The sequence below is a fragment of the Hydra vulgaris genome, chromosome 09 (assembly GCF_038396675.1).
Source record: "Hydra vulgaris chromosome 09, alternate assembly HydraT2T_AEP".
NCBI lineage: Eukaryota > Metazoa > Cnidaria > Hydrozoa > Anthoathecata > Hydridae > Hydra > Hydra vulgaris.
Genome location: NC_088928.1, coordinates 34,832,995 through 34,851,415, shown reverse-complemented (window position 1 = coordinate 34,851,415; position 18,421 = coordinate 34,832,995). Strand labels below are relative to the sequence as shown.

The window sequence follows — 18,421 nt, the reverse complement described above, 5'->3', positions numbered from 1 at the left end:
ATAAAGTTTGAAATATTAAAACAAAGAACCAGAGGTTTATACTATTTTAGGGAATTGGTTTTCTGAAAATGTTTATTTTAATCGCAATAATGTTTCATTTTCATCACCTAATCAAATACAATTCCTAAATTCTTTTTTTTTGTGCGTAAATTTTGTAAATAAAAGATACAAAAAATTAAGTTGTTAAGTTCTGCAGTATGCAAACAGCAAGTATATAATAACTTTTTTATAATAATTAGTTACTCATAGGTATTTCATAAATGTTTTTACTTTAAATCATTTATTTTTTAGTATTAAAAAAAAACTACAACTAAAAAACTTATATTTATTTTGCTACACTTCCTATATATGTGATAAGTAAATAATGTAATTTTATTTGTGGTATATTTAACTTTTATTTTACTTTATTTTATTCATATAACCTGTGAAAGTCAAGTACTAAAAACCTATATGCCATAACAATTTTCTGCTGTCTGGACGTATTTTATAAAATCAAACGATTCGTCTAATGAAGGAAAATGTACCCTATGCAATTCTTTCATAAATGCAAAGGTTTGAGCACATCATATCTGATCCCTAGCATGAGAACTATCTGTAATATAATTATCAAAAGTACAAAAGAAGATGAAACATCTGCTGTTGATTTTATTATAAAGCAGGGTTTCCTAATGCCAAAAAGTTAAGAGGCACTGGCACAGTTGTATATCTACTCATGATGATGCTGCAGTAACATAATTGCATTTACTTATGATGGTGCTGCAGTAATGCAAAAATACTGACAGATAATTCCTGTAGAGAGTCAACTGTGTCTCAATCACAGTATTCATCTGGCCATAACCAGTTTTATGTACAGAAATATATGTATTTATGATAGCCTAACCTGTTCTGGTGATAAGTTTGATTAAAAAGATAAAAGTTTTGAAACAAATGATTTCAATAAAGATAATTTAGATTCAGGTTGTAATGACAATGATGATAAATGTCTGCTCAAGAAAGCAGCAATAGAGCATTTACATCGACTAACATCAATTCTGTATTGAGTAGGTAACATCAAGTCTGTATTGAATAATTCATGTAAATTGATTAAAATTTTCAAGTTAAAAATAAAAAAACTGAACTTTAAACTTTACATGAAACTCAGTTGAACTTGTTAATACCCATGATTAAAAGGTTGCTAAATTTGAATCCATGCATTCAAAAAGCTCTTTTGAAAATAGAACCAAATAGTTTGTATGAGAAAGTTGATTTTAAAGTTTTAAATAATATTTTGATCTAACAATATTTGAATTGGCTGTTAATGTAGGTATTGTTCAATTAGTAGGGATAGTTTAATGATTTTATCCAGTGAAGATGTTCACATATTTTTATTTAAAAATCTTTATAACCAAAAGTTTAATTTAAGTGTAGTGATGCTGGACTCACAAAGTGATATTATAAGCAAAGCAATAAAAATTTAGTGATGTCAATAAGATATTTGCAAAACTTCAGTTCAAATATGTCACAAAGTAATGATGACTTCAGATATTCATCTAAGTAAGTAATGGTTTAAAAGTTAAAAAATAAAAATTTCATAATGTTGATGTAAAATCATTGGATAAAAAAGTGGAATGAGCTTATTATAACTTGAAGACACAGTTACATTAATCCCTAAAAAAAGATAATTTCGTTTCAACCCAAAATTACTAATTCTGAACCGTTTTTAGAGATAGTAAAAGAGTTAAAGCTATTTGAAGCAAGTGGAGCTCAAACATTGACTTTAAATTAGATTGATGCTGCTCCCAAAACAATTTAATCCCTGTCAAGATTCACTAAGAGGTGTCTTTTGTTGGCTGTAACTTTTCCACTAAGCTTTAACACTTAATTAGTTTTGAAATGTTAAATGTTAAATATTATATATATATATATATATATATATATATATATATATATATATATATATATATATATATATATATAGAGAGAGAGAGAGAGAGAGAGAGAGAGAGAGAAATGTGAGTTTTTTTTTTGGCCAAAAAAACCAACTGCTTTGTTTTGTTTGTTTGTTTTTTTAATCTTTTTCTTATTTTAAACACTAAAAAAATATTAAAAATTTGTTTTTTTTAGGTGATATTTATTAAAGGAGAGTTTTCATTCTTTATTTAACATATGATTTTGTTAGTATTCTCTTTAAAGTTCTTAATGTAGTAGATCCCCACAAAAATCATAAAAGTTTCCCAAAAAAAATTTTATAGTCAATTTTAATGAAGAACTTAACAGAGAATAGTAATATGAAAACTTGTAAATTAGTTAAGTTTTTTAAATAGCTATGTTTTAGTGCACCATAGTTTTTTAGAATTTTTTTACTTTCCAACTTTATTGGAAAGTAAAAAAAGTCTGGTTTTTGCAAGAAATTCGAGACTTAAAAATACCTTTGCTATTTTACCACTGCTCAAAAAACTAAGTTTTTTTTTTTTTTTTTTTTTTTTACTTTTTTTAATTACTTTAAAAACTTTTAACTTAAACATTTAAATAAATATCACCTAAAAAATGTGTTTTTAGGTGATATTTATTAAAAGACAGTCATTCTCCTATTTAACATACCATTTATCTATCTTGTTTTACAAGTTCTTCAAAAGTTCATCAAATAACTTTAATAATTGTTCTTCAATGACTTACTTATAATAAGTAGGGTTTCTCATTTCCCGTAAATTTAGCATCCCGGGAATCCCAGTGTGTAACTTATTTATCCCTGGATTTCCCGGCATAATTTTTAATATAAAAACAAGCGGTTTCTGACAAATTTATCTTAGCACGCTAATCTACATTACTATTTAGAATAAAATATTGTTTTAAAAAACATAAACAATCAATTGATTTGTCACTTAATTGTGAACGAATTTTTCCCATAAATAGACCTGCGGCAGAAAAATCTCTTTCTGATTCAATTGATGTCGGCTTGATGGTCACTAATGTGGAGTATATTCTTTCTAAACTTTTGCTACGTTTTCCAGTTGCCTCAAAAAGTTTGATTTCTTTTGTAAGGTTTTTTAAATTGCTAGTGTCTTCTGGAGCTGCTTTTTCTACTTGTTTGACATTACAAATAGTCGCATCCAATTTTTGTTCAAGTATCAAAATACTTTTGCCTAATAAATTTGGAGCAACAGGTTGAGGTATTGACGGATCAGAAACCATGTTTTTATTATTACGACTCACTTCAACTATTTCATTATTTGATGAACTAGTGCTAGCATCCTCTATGTACAACCCAGTATAAATTTTTTTGCTGTTGCTTTTAATGCATGTTTGGATGGTAAGAGTAGTTTGGAGTTGATATTTGATTCCTGATTGAACTAATTGGGTTGTTTAAAAATTTTAGTAGTCCAATTAAATTGGCATTTCTGTGTTCTTCAATTCTCTGCTGCACAGATTGAAGCAGTTTATTAGCTATCAATTTTTTTTTCTCCGCCAAATCGTCTAAGATAAATATCATTACACCTTCTGCATCAAGTAGAGTAGCATTATTTCTACCAAGTCTTACTATTCCAACTTTTATCGGTTGCAGAGAAATTGTTATGGCGTTCATAACCGCATATTCATCTTCAGAGATATTCAGAACTTCTTTTAAATCAATCATTGCTTTTAGTATACATGTTTTTACTTTATGGAATCTTTCTAGCATTGCAACAAGACTATTCCACCTTATTTTGACATCTAATATCAGCTTCAGTTCTTTATGAAACATAGATTTTTCGTAGATTTGTAAAACATCATTTTTAAGAGATGATTTGCAGAACATTCAAACCACTTTTGAACCTTCTGAGTTGTTAAGACTATATTTACACTATTTTGTAAATCATCAATAAACGTAACGTCTGTTGAGCTGTATGACTCATCATTACAGTCAAATACATTATTAAACTCATCGTAATCACTCAAACTTTCATCGGAATCTTGCAACTGCGATTCAATATATTTTGCTGAAGAGTCTGACTTTTTGTAAAGAACATCACATACTTCCAAATGAAGTCTGTGGGCATAACACAGCTGATGTTCAATACCACTTAGCCGTCCAAATTTTTTCATTATGGATGCTCCGTCAGTGACACTAGCTATGATGTGCTTTTTAATTGATAAATTGAAATCTGACAGTTTATTTTCAACCAGATCAATAATTTTTTCTGCAGGAAGTGATCCAGCTATCGGAGTCAATCCCAGGTTCCAAAACTTTGTTAATAAGCGTAAATTTACATAATGTCCATTTTTTAAAGATGTATATTCATCTAACGATAAAGAAAATCGTGACCCGCTAAATATTTTTTTTTTATCTTTAAAACCGCAGTTTGTTTAGCTAAATCATATTATTTTTTTATCATACTCATAACATGAGATGGATTTTTTGGTAATAACATGCCTTTTTCAGACAATGATTTTCTAATTAATTCACTTTTTGTTATGGTATTTATTGAGAAGCCATCCACCATTGTTAGCTTTGATACAATTTCCTCGATAGTCTGCTGTTTAACATACAATGTGATTTTCTTTTACACAATTTTAATTTCTGAACCAGTATCTTTGTGTTGATGCTTCATATTTAAATCCAAATCTTTATGTGGGTTTTTTAAATGGCGAAGGAGCCCACTTGTTGAAAATCCTTTGCACATTATCTTTACATTGCACTTTTTGCAAATTGCAGATTTGCCAGATTTTTCTTTACAAAAATACTGCCATGCTTCCGATCCATTTACAATTGACATGGTATAACTAAATTGAATCGTAAAACAACTAAAAGTAAAGTTATAAATATTTCTTACATATGTATGTTATCTTACACATGACTTTTTATGTCTTTGTCGTTTTTTAAATACAAAAATTATTAAATATTTTAATACTTGAAAAGTTTAACTTTTCAATAATTTAGAAGTTTAAAAATCAAACTTACTGTTTTCGTCGCAAGAAATCTTTTTTATTTTTTACTCATATTTTATAATAACGAGAAAAAAGAAATCATCGTATTACAAATTGCAATGCATTCCTTAAGTTAGATAGTTTAAAAAAGTTTCAATAACATTTCTTGTTGTGCTAGGTTTTAATATAAGATATGAACACATAAAAATGCAACTAAATGCAATAATGTTTTTCTTATTTTTGGTCGAATTAGTTCAAACAGTTATCGTATGTAAAATTAAAAAAAAATTATGTTACGGGATATAACAGTGATATCCCGGGAAATCCCACTGCCACTTTTATCCTGGGAAAACAGGATCCTGTTTGAGAAACTCTAATAATAAGCTAAAATAAAATTGAAAAACTGTTTAAAGAAACAATTTTCTTATAAAATACAGAGGCATCATAAACTTATGATTCATAAGTAAAGATTTGTCTTTTTTTGTTTGTTTTTTTATGTTGATATGTTTTTTGAGTTCAAAAAATATTTCCTTAACATTAAAAACAAATGTTTTAACAGAATGAATGAAAACTAGTTTTTTAATTTGTAGAATAAATGAAAATCTTTTTAATTTATAAATAAAATAACATTGCATTGCAAAATTTATAAGTATTGTATAAGTTTTAATAGCATAGTTTTAATGTGTTTTTTTTTAATTTTGCTATCTTATTTTATGCTCTTTTTTTTAAATTTTATTTCTGCAATTGCAAATAAATTAAATTTGTTAACATTTAATTTCAGAAAAGAACAAAAAATTTGTTAACCATTTTAGCAATAAAAAAATCAGTAATTTAACTCTTTTGTGAACTCTGTTCACACTTTAATTAAAATAGATTAATTTTAATATAATCTAAAATACTCAAACAAAACTAAATAGAAACATTTAAAGAAAGTTAAAAGTAAGTAAACAAAAACACTAAAAGCAGGGCTCAAATTAAGCGTATCGCGAATCGCGATTACTTTTCGCACCTTCGCGATTAGTTTTTTCTTAAAATTTGTTTTTTCGCGATCTTGCTTTTTTTCGTGATTATTCTTTTTTTATTTTAGAATATTGATACTCAATATTTAGTGTTCTTTTACAGTATAAAACTGCAGTGACTTCTGTAACGATAATTTTTTTTTTTTAAGCTGAGCATAAAGTAAAAGAAAGAAAAATAGAAGATTTAGAAAATCAATTAGCAAAAATGTTCAAATGCAGGAAAAAGACCGATTGTTTAAGGAAGGAAAAATTTATAAAAAACAAATGATTAAATACCTATTCGAATCAAGAAATAAAAGATTTTGATTGAAAAAAGAAATAAAATTTAAAACGTCTTCTTTGGGTTTTGAACATTGTACACGTTGTATTTCAATGGCCTCACAAATTTTTCTTGTGTAGTTGTTTGAAATAACAGAAAGCGTTTTAGGGTTCTCCCAGTTTGTTTTAAATTGTTTCAAATCGTGACAATGGCAATTTGGTGATGACTCACCATTGGAAACCATTTTTTGTAAAATTAAAAATGTTAAATATCTGGCGTTGCAATGACAGCATTTGGTTACGTTTATTATCATTTTTAAACGGTTTTTTTAACGGTTTTATTAGTTTTATAATGGCTCTCACTATATGAGCCGAAATAATACGTGAAAAAAGAAATAATTAGTATGATACCGTATATGATGTTTTAATGCTTATAATATTATTACACATACTATCAAAGATGTCGCTTAAATTTTATATAACTTCTTCCTACGGTGGGAAGCTTTACAAAAATACCGTTCAATTACAAGTAGAAAAGACCAAGAACGCCGCTAGCAAAAACCAATGGATATTTTTAGAGAGATGTATAAAAAATAATATCATACCTAAATCTTTTAACATACATTGCCCAATTAAAACAAAAAATGGTTACAATCTAATGGTCGAATATAGGAAAAAATTATTAATTATTGTAAAAAATGACGCTAAAAAAAGATTTTACCAAACCAAACGTATGGTTATTGAACCATCGAATGCAATTAAAAATATTGTGAAACCTGATGATATGCTAAACATAGAACGCATAACTGATAAATCAAGAGAAATTAAATTTGAACAAACAAAGCAACACCTAATACGTAAGTTCAATTTTCTTAACAACTATAATAAAAACAATAGTATAAAAAAATTTAATTCTTTGAATACTATTTCAATACCACCTATTAACCTTATAAAAAATCCAATATTAAATCTTTCGAATATATCAATCTCACGTGAACAGGAAAACATATTATGTCTTGGCCCGCAATTTATTCCAACACAAAATAAAATACCATTTATTGATATTATAACATCAACTGAGGAATGCACTTTAGATATAGAAAAAAATGTGAACGTAAAAAGAACAGAATTTTTAAGACAGAATGTCAGCAAAACATTAACCAAATATTTAAGAGTGAAAATTAATAGTAATATTTCTAAAAATCAACGTCTAGCTATCAATGAACTAAAAAATTCAACCAATATAAAATTATATCCATTTGAAAAAGGTAATGGATTTGCCATTTTAAATTCGGAATCAGCAATACAAAAAATAAAGGAACAACTTGGCAATTGCGCAATATCTACAGTTGATCCAACTCAGAAGTTCCTAAATCTTATTCATTATATTTATCAACGTACCAGTTTGTACGGTTGTATTAAAGCACATAAAAGTGAAAAAGGTTATCCAATCCGAATAATAGTTTCAACAATCGGCACACCACCTCATAAACTTTCGCAACATCTTGTTGAGGTAATACAACCAACTTTAAATAAAAATGAATGCCGTGTTAAAAATTGGTTTTCGTTTGTATCAACAGCAAAAGAATGGTTTATTAATGAAGAAGTTCAAGTGTCATTTGATGTAATTAATTTATACCCATCAGTGCCACTTGATAAAGCAACTGTTACAATTATTGATATGCTAAACAGAGATAGAGATGATCTTATACAACAAACTAAATTATCTTAAGTAGACATTCATAAACTAATTGATCTCTGTATTAGTAAGTGTTATTTTTTATGGGAAGCAGGGCTTGTGATGAAGAAAATCGTCAAGCGTGTTATATCGCGCTCGTAAAATTAGAATAAGTTTTCATAGAGCGTGATTATGTGCGCTCGAGATAACGTCGGCAATCATGAAAATTGCTGAAGGCGATGCTCATAAAAAGCTTTTTATTTTTTATATTTTTTTTATTTGTTACATAATTCTTTCCTCAAAAAATGTTTGAATTAGTATCACACTCATGAAACTACTTCAACGAAGTAGATTTTTATACTTCCAAACTTCTTGTCAGATCGCGATTTTATTTTTAACTATTTATGTTATAAAAAAATAATATCAAACAAAAACGCAACTTCTTATTGATTTAGTATTGAAGTATAATTTAGTGACTTAGTTTTGCTTCGTTGTTTTGATATATGTATTTTAAAATGTGACGCTGTAAACTTAATTAACGGTTAATGGTTTTTATATTTCTTGATATTTTTTATTCAAATTAATTATTTAATTTTTTTTTTAAATTTCTTTTTTAAATTACGTTTTTTTATCTTAAAAAAATAACACAAAAATAATTTGAAATAATAATAAATAAGAATAATAACTTTCCATTTTATAAATATTGACATCATTTCTTTGTTTCCTTTTCGAATGTCCTTGATTGCGAACATTCTAAACAACAGAATCGTTTTAAATTTGAGTTGAAATAAATAATAGTTAATAAAAAACCTAAACTATGAACAAAAACTAATTTTAAAAATTACTCTATTATTAATATTTATTTTTATTATAAATGATGTGTGGAATATTACAAACAATAAATCAAATAAATCTTACTTGATATTTTCACAAGATTAAAAATACTCTGCAGTTTAAATTTTCTTATAACGGTTTTCTAGTTTTCTATTCTTATTTTATTTGCGCATTTTTGTATTCACATTGTGTTTCCACGTGCACATTCCATTATTGAAATTAGTGACTATTAACTATTATTAACTATTAGTGACTATTATTGAATTTATTGAAATTAGTGACTATTAACGACTATTAGTGACTATTAACTGCTCATTCATTACGTTAGTGCAAAAGAGAACGACGTAGTGCTTTTTATATTTTATATCAGTGCTTTGATGATAGAATATCTTTAATAAAAAATCTTTGTTAAATAGTTTATTAAAATGAAAATATAATCCCGAACTATTGGACGAGCGTTATTTTATACGCTCGTTATAAGCTGAAGGAGCGTTGTTTATCGCGCCTAGAACGTTTGAAATACCTTTTACAGGCGGGTTTTACGAGCGGAGCGTGATCCTGCTCGCTTCATCACAAGCCCTCGGAAGACAAAACATATATTTAAAAAAACTCTGGTCCAATAGGTCTATCCATAATGGTTGTCTTGTCAGAAGCATATTTACAACATATTGAATCTAATGCTATTCAACAGGCTTTAAATGTCAATATTGCACCAAAGTCTTATAAACGTTACGTTGATGATAGCCATGCTCGATTTACTAATATTGATGACGCAAATTCTTTTTTAACACTTTTAAATTCACAAGATAAATCAATCCAATATACATGCGAATACGAAAATGCTTAACTACAATTAAATTTTTTAGATATTCGTATTTCAACCAATCACTCCCTTCACAAATATGAGTTTTCCATACATCGTAAAGATGCAATTACAAACGTACTTATAAAACCAAAATCATGTATTTCACCAAATATCGCAGTTAGTATTTTTAAAGGTTTTTTAGCTCGAGCATACAAAATTTGTTCAGAACATAACATTCAAAATGAAATTAATTTTCTTATTAAGGTTTTTACTGAAAATGGACATTCATATAAACAGTATTCAGATATTGCTAAAAATTATAAATACTCCACAAATAAATCTAGTTCTCAAAAAATTGATACCAAAAATCTTGTTATTTTACCATGGGTCTCAAAATTAAGCCTTATTCTAAAAAGAGAGTTTTGTAAAGTCGGTGTTAAAACAGTCTTCCGTTTAGGTAATCCCTTGATAAATATACTCTGCCGAAACAAGTCTAAACTGCCTCCAAACAGTCATCCAGGAGTGTACAAACTTAATTGCACATGTGGGGCATGTTATATTGGCGAAACAAGAAAAAAGATTTCCACATGAATTCAAGAACATAAAAATAATGTTACAAAAGCCAACTGGGAAACATCTGGAATAGTAGAACATTCACAACATTGTAATGGTAAAACAAACTGGGAGAACCCTAAAACGCTTTCTGTTATTTCAAACAACTACACAAGAAAAATTCGTGAGGCCATTGAAATACAACGTGTACAATGTTCAAAACCCAAAGAAAACATTTTAAATTGTGACAATGGCAATTTGGTGATGACTCACCATTGGAAACCATTTTTTGTAAAATTTAAAATGTTAAGTATCTGACGTTGCAATGACATCATTTGGTTACGTTTATTATAATTTTTAAACGGTTTTTTTAACGGTTTTATTAGTTTGATAATGGCTCTCACTATATGAGCCGAAATATTACGTGAAAAAATAAATAAATAGCATGATACCGTATATGATGTTTTAATGCTTATAATATTATTATACATACTATTAAAGATGTCGCTTGAATTTTATATATTATATATATATATTTTTTTTTTTAAATATTCAATTTATATTTTGCTGTAATTTTTAAATTATTCTGTAAAATAAAATAAATTGTTAAAATAAAATAAAAAAATAAAAATTTATCTAAAAATATTTAAATAGAGTTTTCTAAAATTTTGACTAAATTTTAAAGATGTTTCTTAATAATATTGCACAATACTGGAATAGCAATATTGTAAAATTTTAAATAACAAAAATCAGAATTAGAATTTCTGGTATTAAAAAAACTCTAAAATGTTACTAAAATAACATGTTACTATTTTTCAAGAACAGGATTTTTAAAATAGGTGGATAAATCCCATCTATTGTGGCATAGATTTCGAGACAATGTTAATGTGATTCCAGAATTGCACAATTGTTAGAGTTTTGGTTTTACAATATTAATCAGGATTACAAGTTTTATTAAAACCAAATTAGTTTTATAATTTTATATTATTAATATAAAACAATAATAGAGCTGTGCAGGATTGACAAAGATATAAATTTGTAATTGTAATACGAAAACAACCAAAAAATTAATTTTGTAGTACATTAGTTTTGTAATACATTTTGTAATACGAAATTCCTTTACTCCTTTCCAGTAAAATAAATAAAATCACAATATAGTGAATAAATCTTATAAAACATATTTTAAACTTAGTTAAAAATAGTTTTAACTCAGTATTTTTCATATGTAAATTTTTTATTTAGACGTCACGCATGACTCTTTTTAAAAAGCTACAAGCTTCCATCATGCAACTGTGGCGAGAGCTTGATAGTGAACCAAGTAACGAATTTGAAGAACAGTTGTGTCATCCGGATTCTGATGAAAATTTTGTTTTATCTTCACAACATCTTGATGATTTAACTGAACTTCAAAAAAAGGTTTTATTAAATTGTTTAGTGTATTTAAATGAATGATAAAATATACATTTTGATAGAATGATAGAATATAGACATTCGAAACCTTATTTTTATTAAAGTAATTTTATTTATATATATATATATATATATATATATATATATATATATATATATATATATATATATATATATATATATATATATATATATATATATATATATATATAGCTTCAAGAAGAGCATAGTGCATTGTTACAACAAATAGTATCTCTGCGTAACAAAGTTATTTCATTGTGGGATCGTTTAGAGACAACAAAAAGTGAAAGAGATGAATTTTTGCCCATATTAAAAAGTAACACTCCAAAATCAGCAAAAGCGGTAAATTTTGCTCATGCTAAATAAAACATTTTTTCCCTTTCATTGAATTTTCATTTAAGCTTTATTTTTAGCTTATGAAAGAAATATCACGATTAGAGGAGCTGAAGAGATTGCACATGCAAAAGTTTATTGAATCAATAAGAAAGGAGTTGGCTTTTTTATGGGACAAATGCTATTTTGGCGAAGAGCAAAGAATTGTTTTTCAAGCATTTTATTCAGGTAATATTAGTTTTTTTTTTGTGTTTAGGTTGTTTTTTTGTTCACCTCATTCTTTCACTATGATACTGTGTACATACAGATAGGACTCTGTCAGTCAGTTAAATGAAGTTAATGTTTACGTTATATCTGCATTTGTCCATTTTTATCTAACTCTGCTTATTTTCAGGGTTGCCACCAAATCAGGTTAAGTCAGGGAAATTTAGATATGATCAGGGAAAATCAGGGAGAAAAAAAATTGGTTCAGTTAAAAGTTAGAGAAAGTCTGGGAATTTTTTAGTTTGTACTATTTTATTTTAATGTTTTAAATGTTTTATAGTAAATAATATTCTTTTTTTTTAAGTGTAATTTTCTCTCAATAAAAATAGCAAGAAATTAATCAGTTTTTTTTTAACCTTGTAATCAAACTAACTTTTAATTAACCTCTCTTCTTACAAAATCAATCAATAATTTGTATTTAACTAAAACCCTCAAATATTCACATTAAAAACCATATAAACATTAAAAATAATTACTGATTAAAAAATGTTAATCTCAAACCACAGAGTTGTCACTAACTGCTACAAAGTTTTCTGGAATATAATTACACTCCTCCTTGATCCTTAAACATCACACAAACATCAGCCATTTAAGTCATAAGCCATGATTATTAGCTTCATCCTCTGTATCAGATGTTTAACCGTATTATGTTCTTTATTTTACAAATTTAATTCTACAATCTTTATTCTGCAACCTTCTTACTATGATCTATGTTCTTTTTTCTGTTTCAGCCCTATCTTTCTCTTTAGCTCAGTGAGCTTGTAGTTTTCTTGCAAGGAACACAACAAGAAATTTATCACATTTTACTATCTTGTCATCAAACTAACTTCCACTTAGTTTTTTTTTTTTTCTTAACCATTGTTAGTTTTTTCTTAACCATTGTTAGTTTTTTTTTTTTCTTAACCATTGTTAGTTTTTTCTTAACCATTGTTAGTTTTTTTTTTTTTTCTTAACCATTGTTAATAATTTAAATGAATCTATTATGTGCTTTTTTGTGTAGAAATAGCTGCAACATGTGAAGAATTTCAAAGTTTTTTTTAAACTGTATTATATTTTCATTATCTTTTTCTAAAATAAATAAAAATGTTCAAATGGCAGCTTATTTCAATAAAAAATGGTTAATTAATCAATTGTTTAAAAAATGGCTGGCAAATGGCACAGATAAAATGTCAGCCAAGTGCAAAACATGCCAAGTTTAACTTAACTTATCAAATATGGATCAGTGAGCTGTAACAAGCCACATGGAGGAAAAATACATATGCAGAAGTCAAATCCAACATCCTGCTACTTCAAGTCTGCACAGTCTACATTTAAAAAGCAAGCAGTTGTTTTAGTAAATTAATCTGATAACACTGCAGAAATCGATTATGTTTTGCATGCAGTACAAAACAATTTCTCAATGAACTCCTGTAATGAGAATGGTCTACTATATCAGAAAATGTTCCCTGATAGCACAATGCTAAATTCTATGAGATAGGTAGAAAAAACTTGGTTAATAGTTTTGGTCTTGGAAATTGTTTACACATACTTTTAAAATGGTTCTTTTCAAAGTTAACAAACAGATCTTAATATTTTTTGGAACAGCGGTCTAAATTGTGTTGAATACAAAAATATGAATAAATTTTTGGGCTACTCAAATGCAAAAAATTAACTTGAGAGTATGATCACATCCTTGGCAACGATTAATTGCACAAATTTAACAAAACTGTGTACTGATGCCCCAAAAGTAAATCGGTTACTTCTTTATCTTATTAAAAAGCATTGTGAGCAACAAAAGCTACCTTAAAATTAGGAGTTGCAACCTCCATGTAATCTATGGTACTTTTAAAACTGGTTTTCAATCAGGAAAGTTAATGAATGCTTCATGCAACCTATTCCATGGTTCTTCTGCCAGAAGAGCTGATTATGTAACTGTCACTAAATGTAAAAAATTTCTCTATGCATTTTGCTAATTACACTGGGTCAGATACCGAAAAATAGCAGACATTATGTTTAGACAAATATTTAAAAAATGATAAAGTATTGGAAGACTCTTTCTAAAAGTAGGCAACCAAAATGCAAGAGTTGTGAAGTTTAGAAGGAACTAAAGATGAATTAACTTTCACTAAATTGAAATTTTTGGTTACATTGCTAGTTTGTTGCAGAAAATTTTAGCAAGATATCAAACAGATGCCCCATTGTTTCCATCTCTTTAAAGATTTGTTTTTAAAGCTTAATGAGATTAATAATCAAACAAGATGTTTGAAATCAAAAATTAAATGATAAAGGCTGTTTATAACATCTCGTTGAAATATTAAAACTATCTAGAGGAAAATAGAGAGTTGCAAACAAAAGAAATTGCAAATAATGTGATGTTGTTAAATTGAGAAGTATCAGAACTTATGGAGTAGAATAAAGTTTTGAGTGAAATATGAAAAGCATTTTTTTATTATTGGTTTTTTAGTCATTTAAAATATTTTAAATGACTAATTATTTCAAGCTTTTATTCAGATTAATTTTAATATTCTCTATGTTTAGTATTAGTTTTTATATTTATTTCAAAGAATTGCTAATTTCAACTGTTTTGTAAAAATGGTATGTGAATGTAAAAAGTTATTTTTATTATCTAATAAATTATTGATTTTCTATATAAAATAGAAATATAGGAATTTTTTGTATATGGAAAGTGTGCACTCTGTTTTTGTTGTTGTTGTTGTTGTTGTTTCGTTTTTTTGGGGGTGAAGGGGATGAAAATAATGTGTATGGGGGTTAATGTTGAAGTTTTAATGCTAAGTTTTCTATTAAAAATGATAGAAATATTAGGGGTAAATTGGCAAAATTTCATCGAAAAATAAAATAGTTTTGTTCCAAAATTATAGTGGCAACCCTGAATTTACTTTTAAAACTAATAAGTAGTCTAAAATTTGTATGTGTTCACAATACATTTTTGCTAAGCCTACTAAGAAGCTTTGCAAAGATAAGTCTACTACTTATCTTTGCAAAGCTTCTTTAAAAACATCAACATTTTTAAAAACTTTCTTTTTATTTTGGATAAGTCTGTGCAGACATTAATGTTATAGTAAAATTTGTATTCAAAAAAATAATACATAATAGTATAATGGCATTTAAAAATAAACCTTTTCTAACATTTTGCTTATGAATTGAATTAGATATTTATACAGAAGATACATTAGCTGAACACGAGCACCAAGTTGCTACACTTAAAAATTACTATGAAGAAAACAAAGAGCTTTTTAAGCTTGTCGAAAAGAGAGAAAATTTGTGGAAAAAGAAAGTTGAGTTTGAGGTATTTTGTGTTTATTTTTGTAGTTTTGATTTTGTTGGCCCTAAGTAACTCTAACCTAATGTTAACCTAATTTGTTATGTCTTTTTTGTGTGTATATATATATATATATATATATATATATATATATATATATATATATATATATATATATATATATATATATATATATATATATATATATATATATATATTTATATTATATATATATATTTATATTATTATTATTATTATATATATATATATATATATATATATATATATATATATATATATATCAGGCCTTGTTTTAAAGGGTAAACTGGCACGCCATTTAACGTTAGCGGTAAGCCATTTCAGTCAAAACACTTTTATCTTTTTTAATATTTAAACAAGTCAAAGATATTGTTTAAGCATTAACATATAAGAAGTAGTTAATGTCATAAAAACAACTTATGAAATTTGAATGACGATTATGTAAAAAAGCTTGCATAAAAATAAGTCAAGAAAAAACAAAGAAAATTAAATTTTTATTATCTTAACTTTTTCATCAAAAATGTTAATCAGAAGAAAGAAAAAAAGATGTTATACGACGCTTAAAAAAAGAAATCATAAAAGAAACATATTTTAAAACTTTTATTTATCATCTTGCAATACCAAGAACATTTATTTAGACTATTTCTCATAACAAACAATAACAAAAATAAATTATTTAAGTATTTATTAGTATAGTTAATTATTTTAAATAATTACAGAGATTTTTTTAAAAAATTAAAAACAAAACATTACGTTAAAAATAGTTCACATTAAATTTTATTTTTCATTAGCGCCACTTTAGATATTTTAATTTATTTATACAAATGTCTAGAAAAGAAAGAAATTAATTTATGTTAAATGATACTATAAAATGTAATATTAAATTTAATTATTCATTATTAAAAAACAAAAAAATTGAAACAAAATGGACATTTTACAATATGTACATTAGGGGTGTTCAAAAAAATAAAGTTTTTCAAAACCTGAATACACAAGAAGCCAAATTTGGCGCAAATATAAAAAAATACGATTACAAAAAAATAGTTCCAGAAATATTAACATTTACCTTGTGCTCAAGCGGAGAAATGCCCCAAATTGTTCGTAAATTATTTGGCTTTGAGCGCAAGGTAAATCTCAATATTTTGCAAAAAAAAATTTTCTAATGTGATCATAATGGTCTTAAGTTTTTTTTTAGATTGTTGTGTATCCTATTTTTTTCATAATTCTTGTTTATATTTTAAAAAATTTCACAAAAAAATAATTTTGCGCAAATACGCAAAAAATAATCTTTTTTTTTTTTTTTTTTTGCATAAATTATGTGAAATATTTTTTATTTTAAAAAGCAGTAATGAAAAAACCAGGATACACAATCTAAATAAAAAATTAAAACCATTACGATCACATTAAAAACAAAATTTTTACAAAATATTGAGATTTACCTTGCGCTCATAACCAAATAATATAGGAACAATTTGGGGCATTTCTCAGGGTATTATGCCGCTTGAGCACAAGTTAAACGTCAATATTTTTAGAAATTTTTTTTTGTAAAAGTATTTTTCTTTTATATTTGCCCCAAATTTGGCTTTGTGTATTTGCATTTTGAAAATTTTATCTTTTTGAACACCCCTAATGTACATTTAGAAAATAACACTTCTACATTTTTTTTTTCTTAATTAGTAAAATAAACTTGTTTTGTATTAATTTATTTTGTTGCAGTAGTTAAGTAAGTTAATGTTCTTAAATTAAAAAAAATTAAAGATTTTATTGTCATAAAAAAATTTTATGACGTCAAAATCATGACAAGCTAATGTGCTAAACTGTTTTTTGTTTAAAACAAGGCCTATGTGTGTGTGTGTGTATATATATATATATACACACACACGCACATATACATTATTAAATTTCAATTCAACTGGAACTTAATTGGGTACAATTAAACAAATTTATATAATTATATTTTACAATTACAATTAAACACAAGCTTATATAGTTATATTCACATAATTTGTTGTCAGGTCAGGTTATCCTGCTACTAGTAACATGTAACCCAATACAACCTGCTTCATGTACTGCTTCCTTGTAGGATACACTTTTTTAGGCAAAGGCTAAAAGAAGCCAACTCTGACTTAAAACACCCTCTTGTCTTAAGGCTCTTGGTTGAGTAAAGGCTAGAGATGGTGTCTCAATAAAAATACTCATCTTAGGCAGATGTTAAATGCATCCGGCTACTGTCTTGTAGAAGGCCTTCTAGGCAAAGACTTAAGGGGTAAACAGATTCTACCTGTTGACCAGCCTTGCACCCATTCTTTATCTATTAGGCTGGCGTATGTATTTATAAAACATTGTTTCCAGTTTAGGATGTTGAATGCTGGATCTTCTTGACTCAATGCATGGGTTTTGCTTGTGTCTCTGTTTTTATGACTAGGTAACTCATTCTATTATCTTCTAATGAAGGTACAGCTCTGAAACTCAGTTTTTTCAAAGTATTAACAGTGCTATGTTGCGCATGGGTGGTGTCCCTGTTTGTTCTTTTGGTGTGCATTGTCAAGGCCACATTTAGAGCCCTTTGTTATGGCTAAGGGTTTATTAATAGCAATGAGGCTATTGCTTGGGCTATTAGACAGTGTACTGAGTACTATCTATGCTTTATCTCTTGCAAAGTTCACCAGACCTTCTTGTTCTTTGTGAGACTAACTTGAGTTCAGTTGTCTCATGTGATCTTAGTATTGATGGTTATCTTCCTTTAATTTGTAAAGACTCGAATAGTCATGTGCTTGGCCTGGGCATTTACATTTGTAAGAATTCACCCATTTGTTGGGAAACTAGGTTTGAATCACCAGACTATTCTTTTATATGCTTTTGTTTAGCACCACTTCACTCTATTGCCTTTCTCTTTGTTCTATATCGCTCTCTTTCATTTCAAGACTGCACTCTTATTGATGTTATTTCTGATCATATTGACCAATCCCTCTCTCTTTATCCATCAGCCAATATTGTTGTTGTCGGTGACTTTGATGCTCATTGCTGAATGGCTTGGCTCTAGTGTCAGTGACTCTGCAGGCTTT

The 18,421-nt window shown here is 26.9% G+C and overlaps 1 protein-coding gene across 1 annotated transcript in view; it reads left to right on the top strand.

Annotated features, from left to right (window-relative positions):
* The window catches only part of LOC100206541 (protein regulator of cytokinesis 1), a 61,511-nt gene that overhangs the window by 19,448 nt on the left and 23,642 nt on the right, over window positions 1-18,421 (top strand). The window contains exons 8-11 of the mRNA XM_065805496.1: window positions 11,273-11,446; window positions 11,654-11,803; window positions 11,875-12,022; window positions 15,208-15,344. Of these exons, the coding sequence (XP_065661568.1) occupies window positions 11,273-11,446; window positions 11,654-11,803; window positions 11,875-12,022; window positions 15,208-15,344 (609 nt within the window). The remainder of the gene's footprint in view (window positions 1-11,272; window positions 11,447-11,653; window positions 11,804-11,874; window positions 12,023-15,207; window positions 15,345-18,421) is intronic.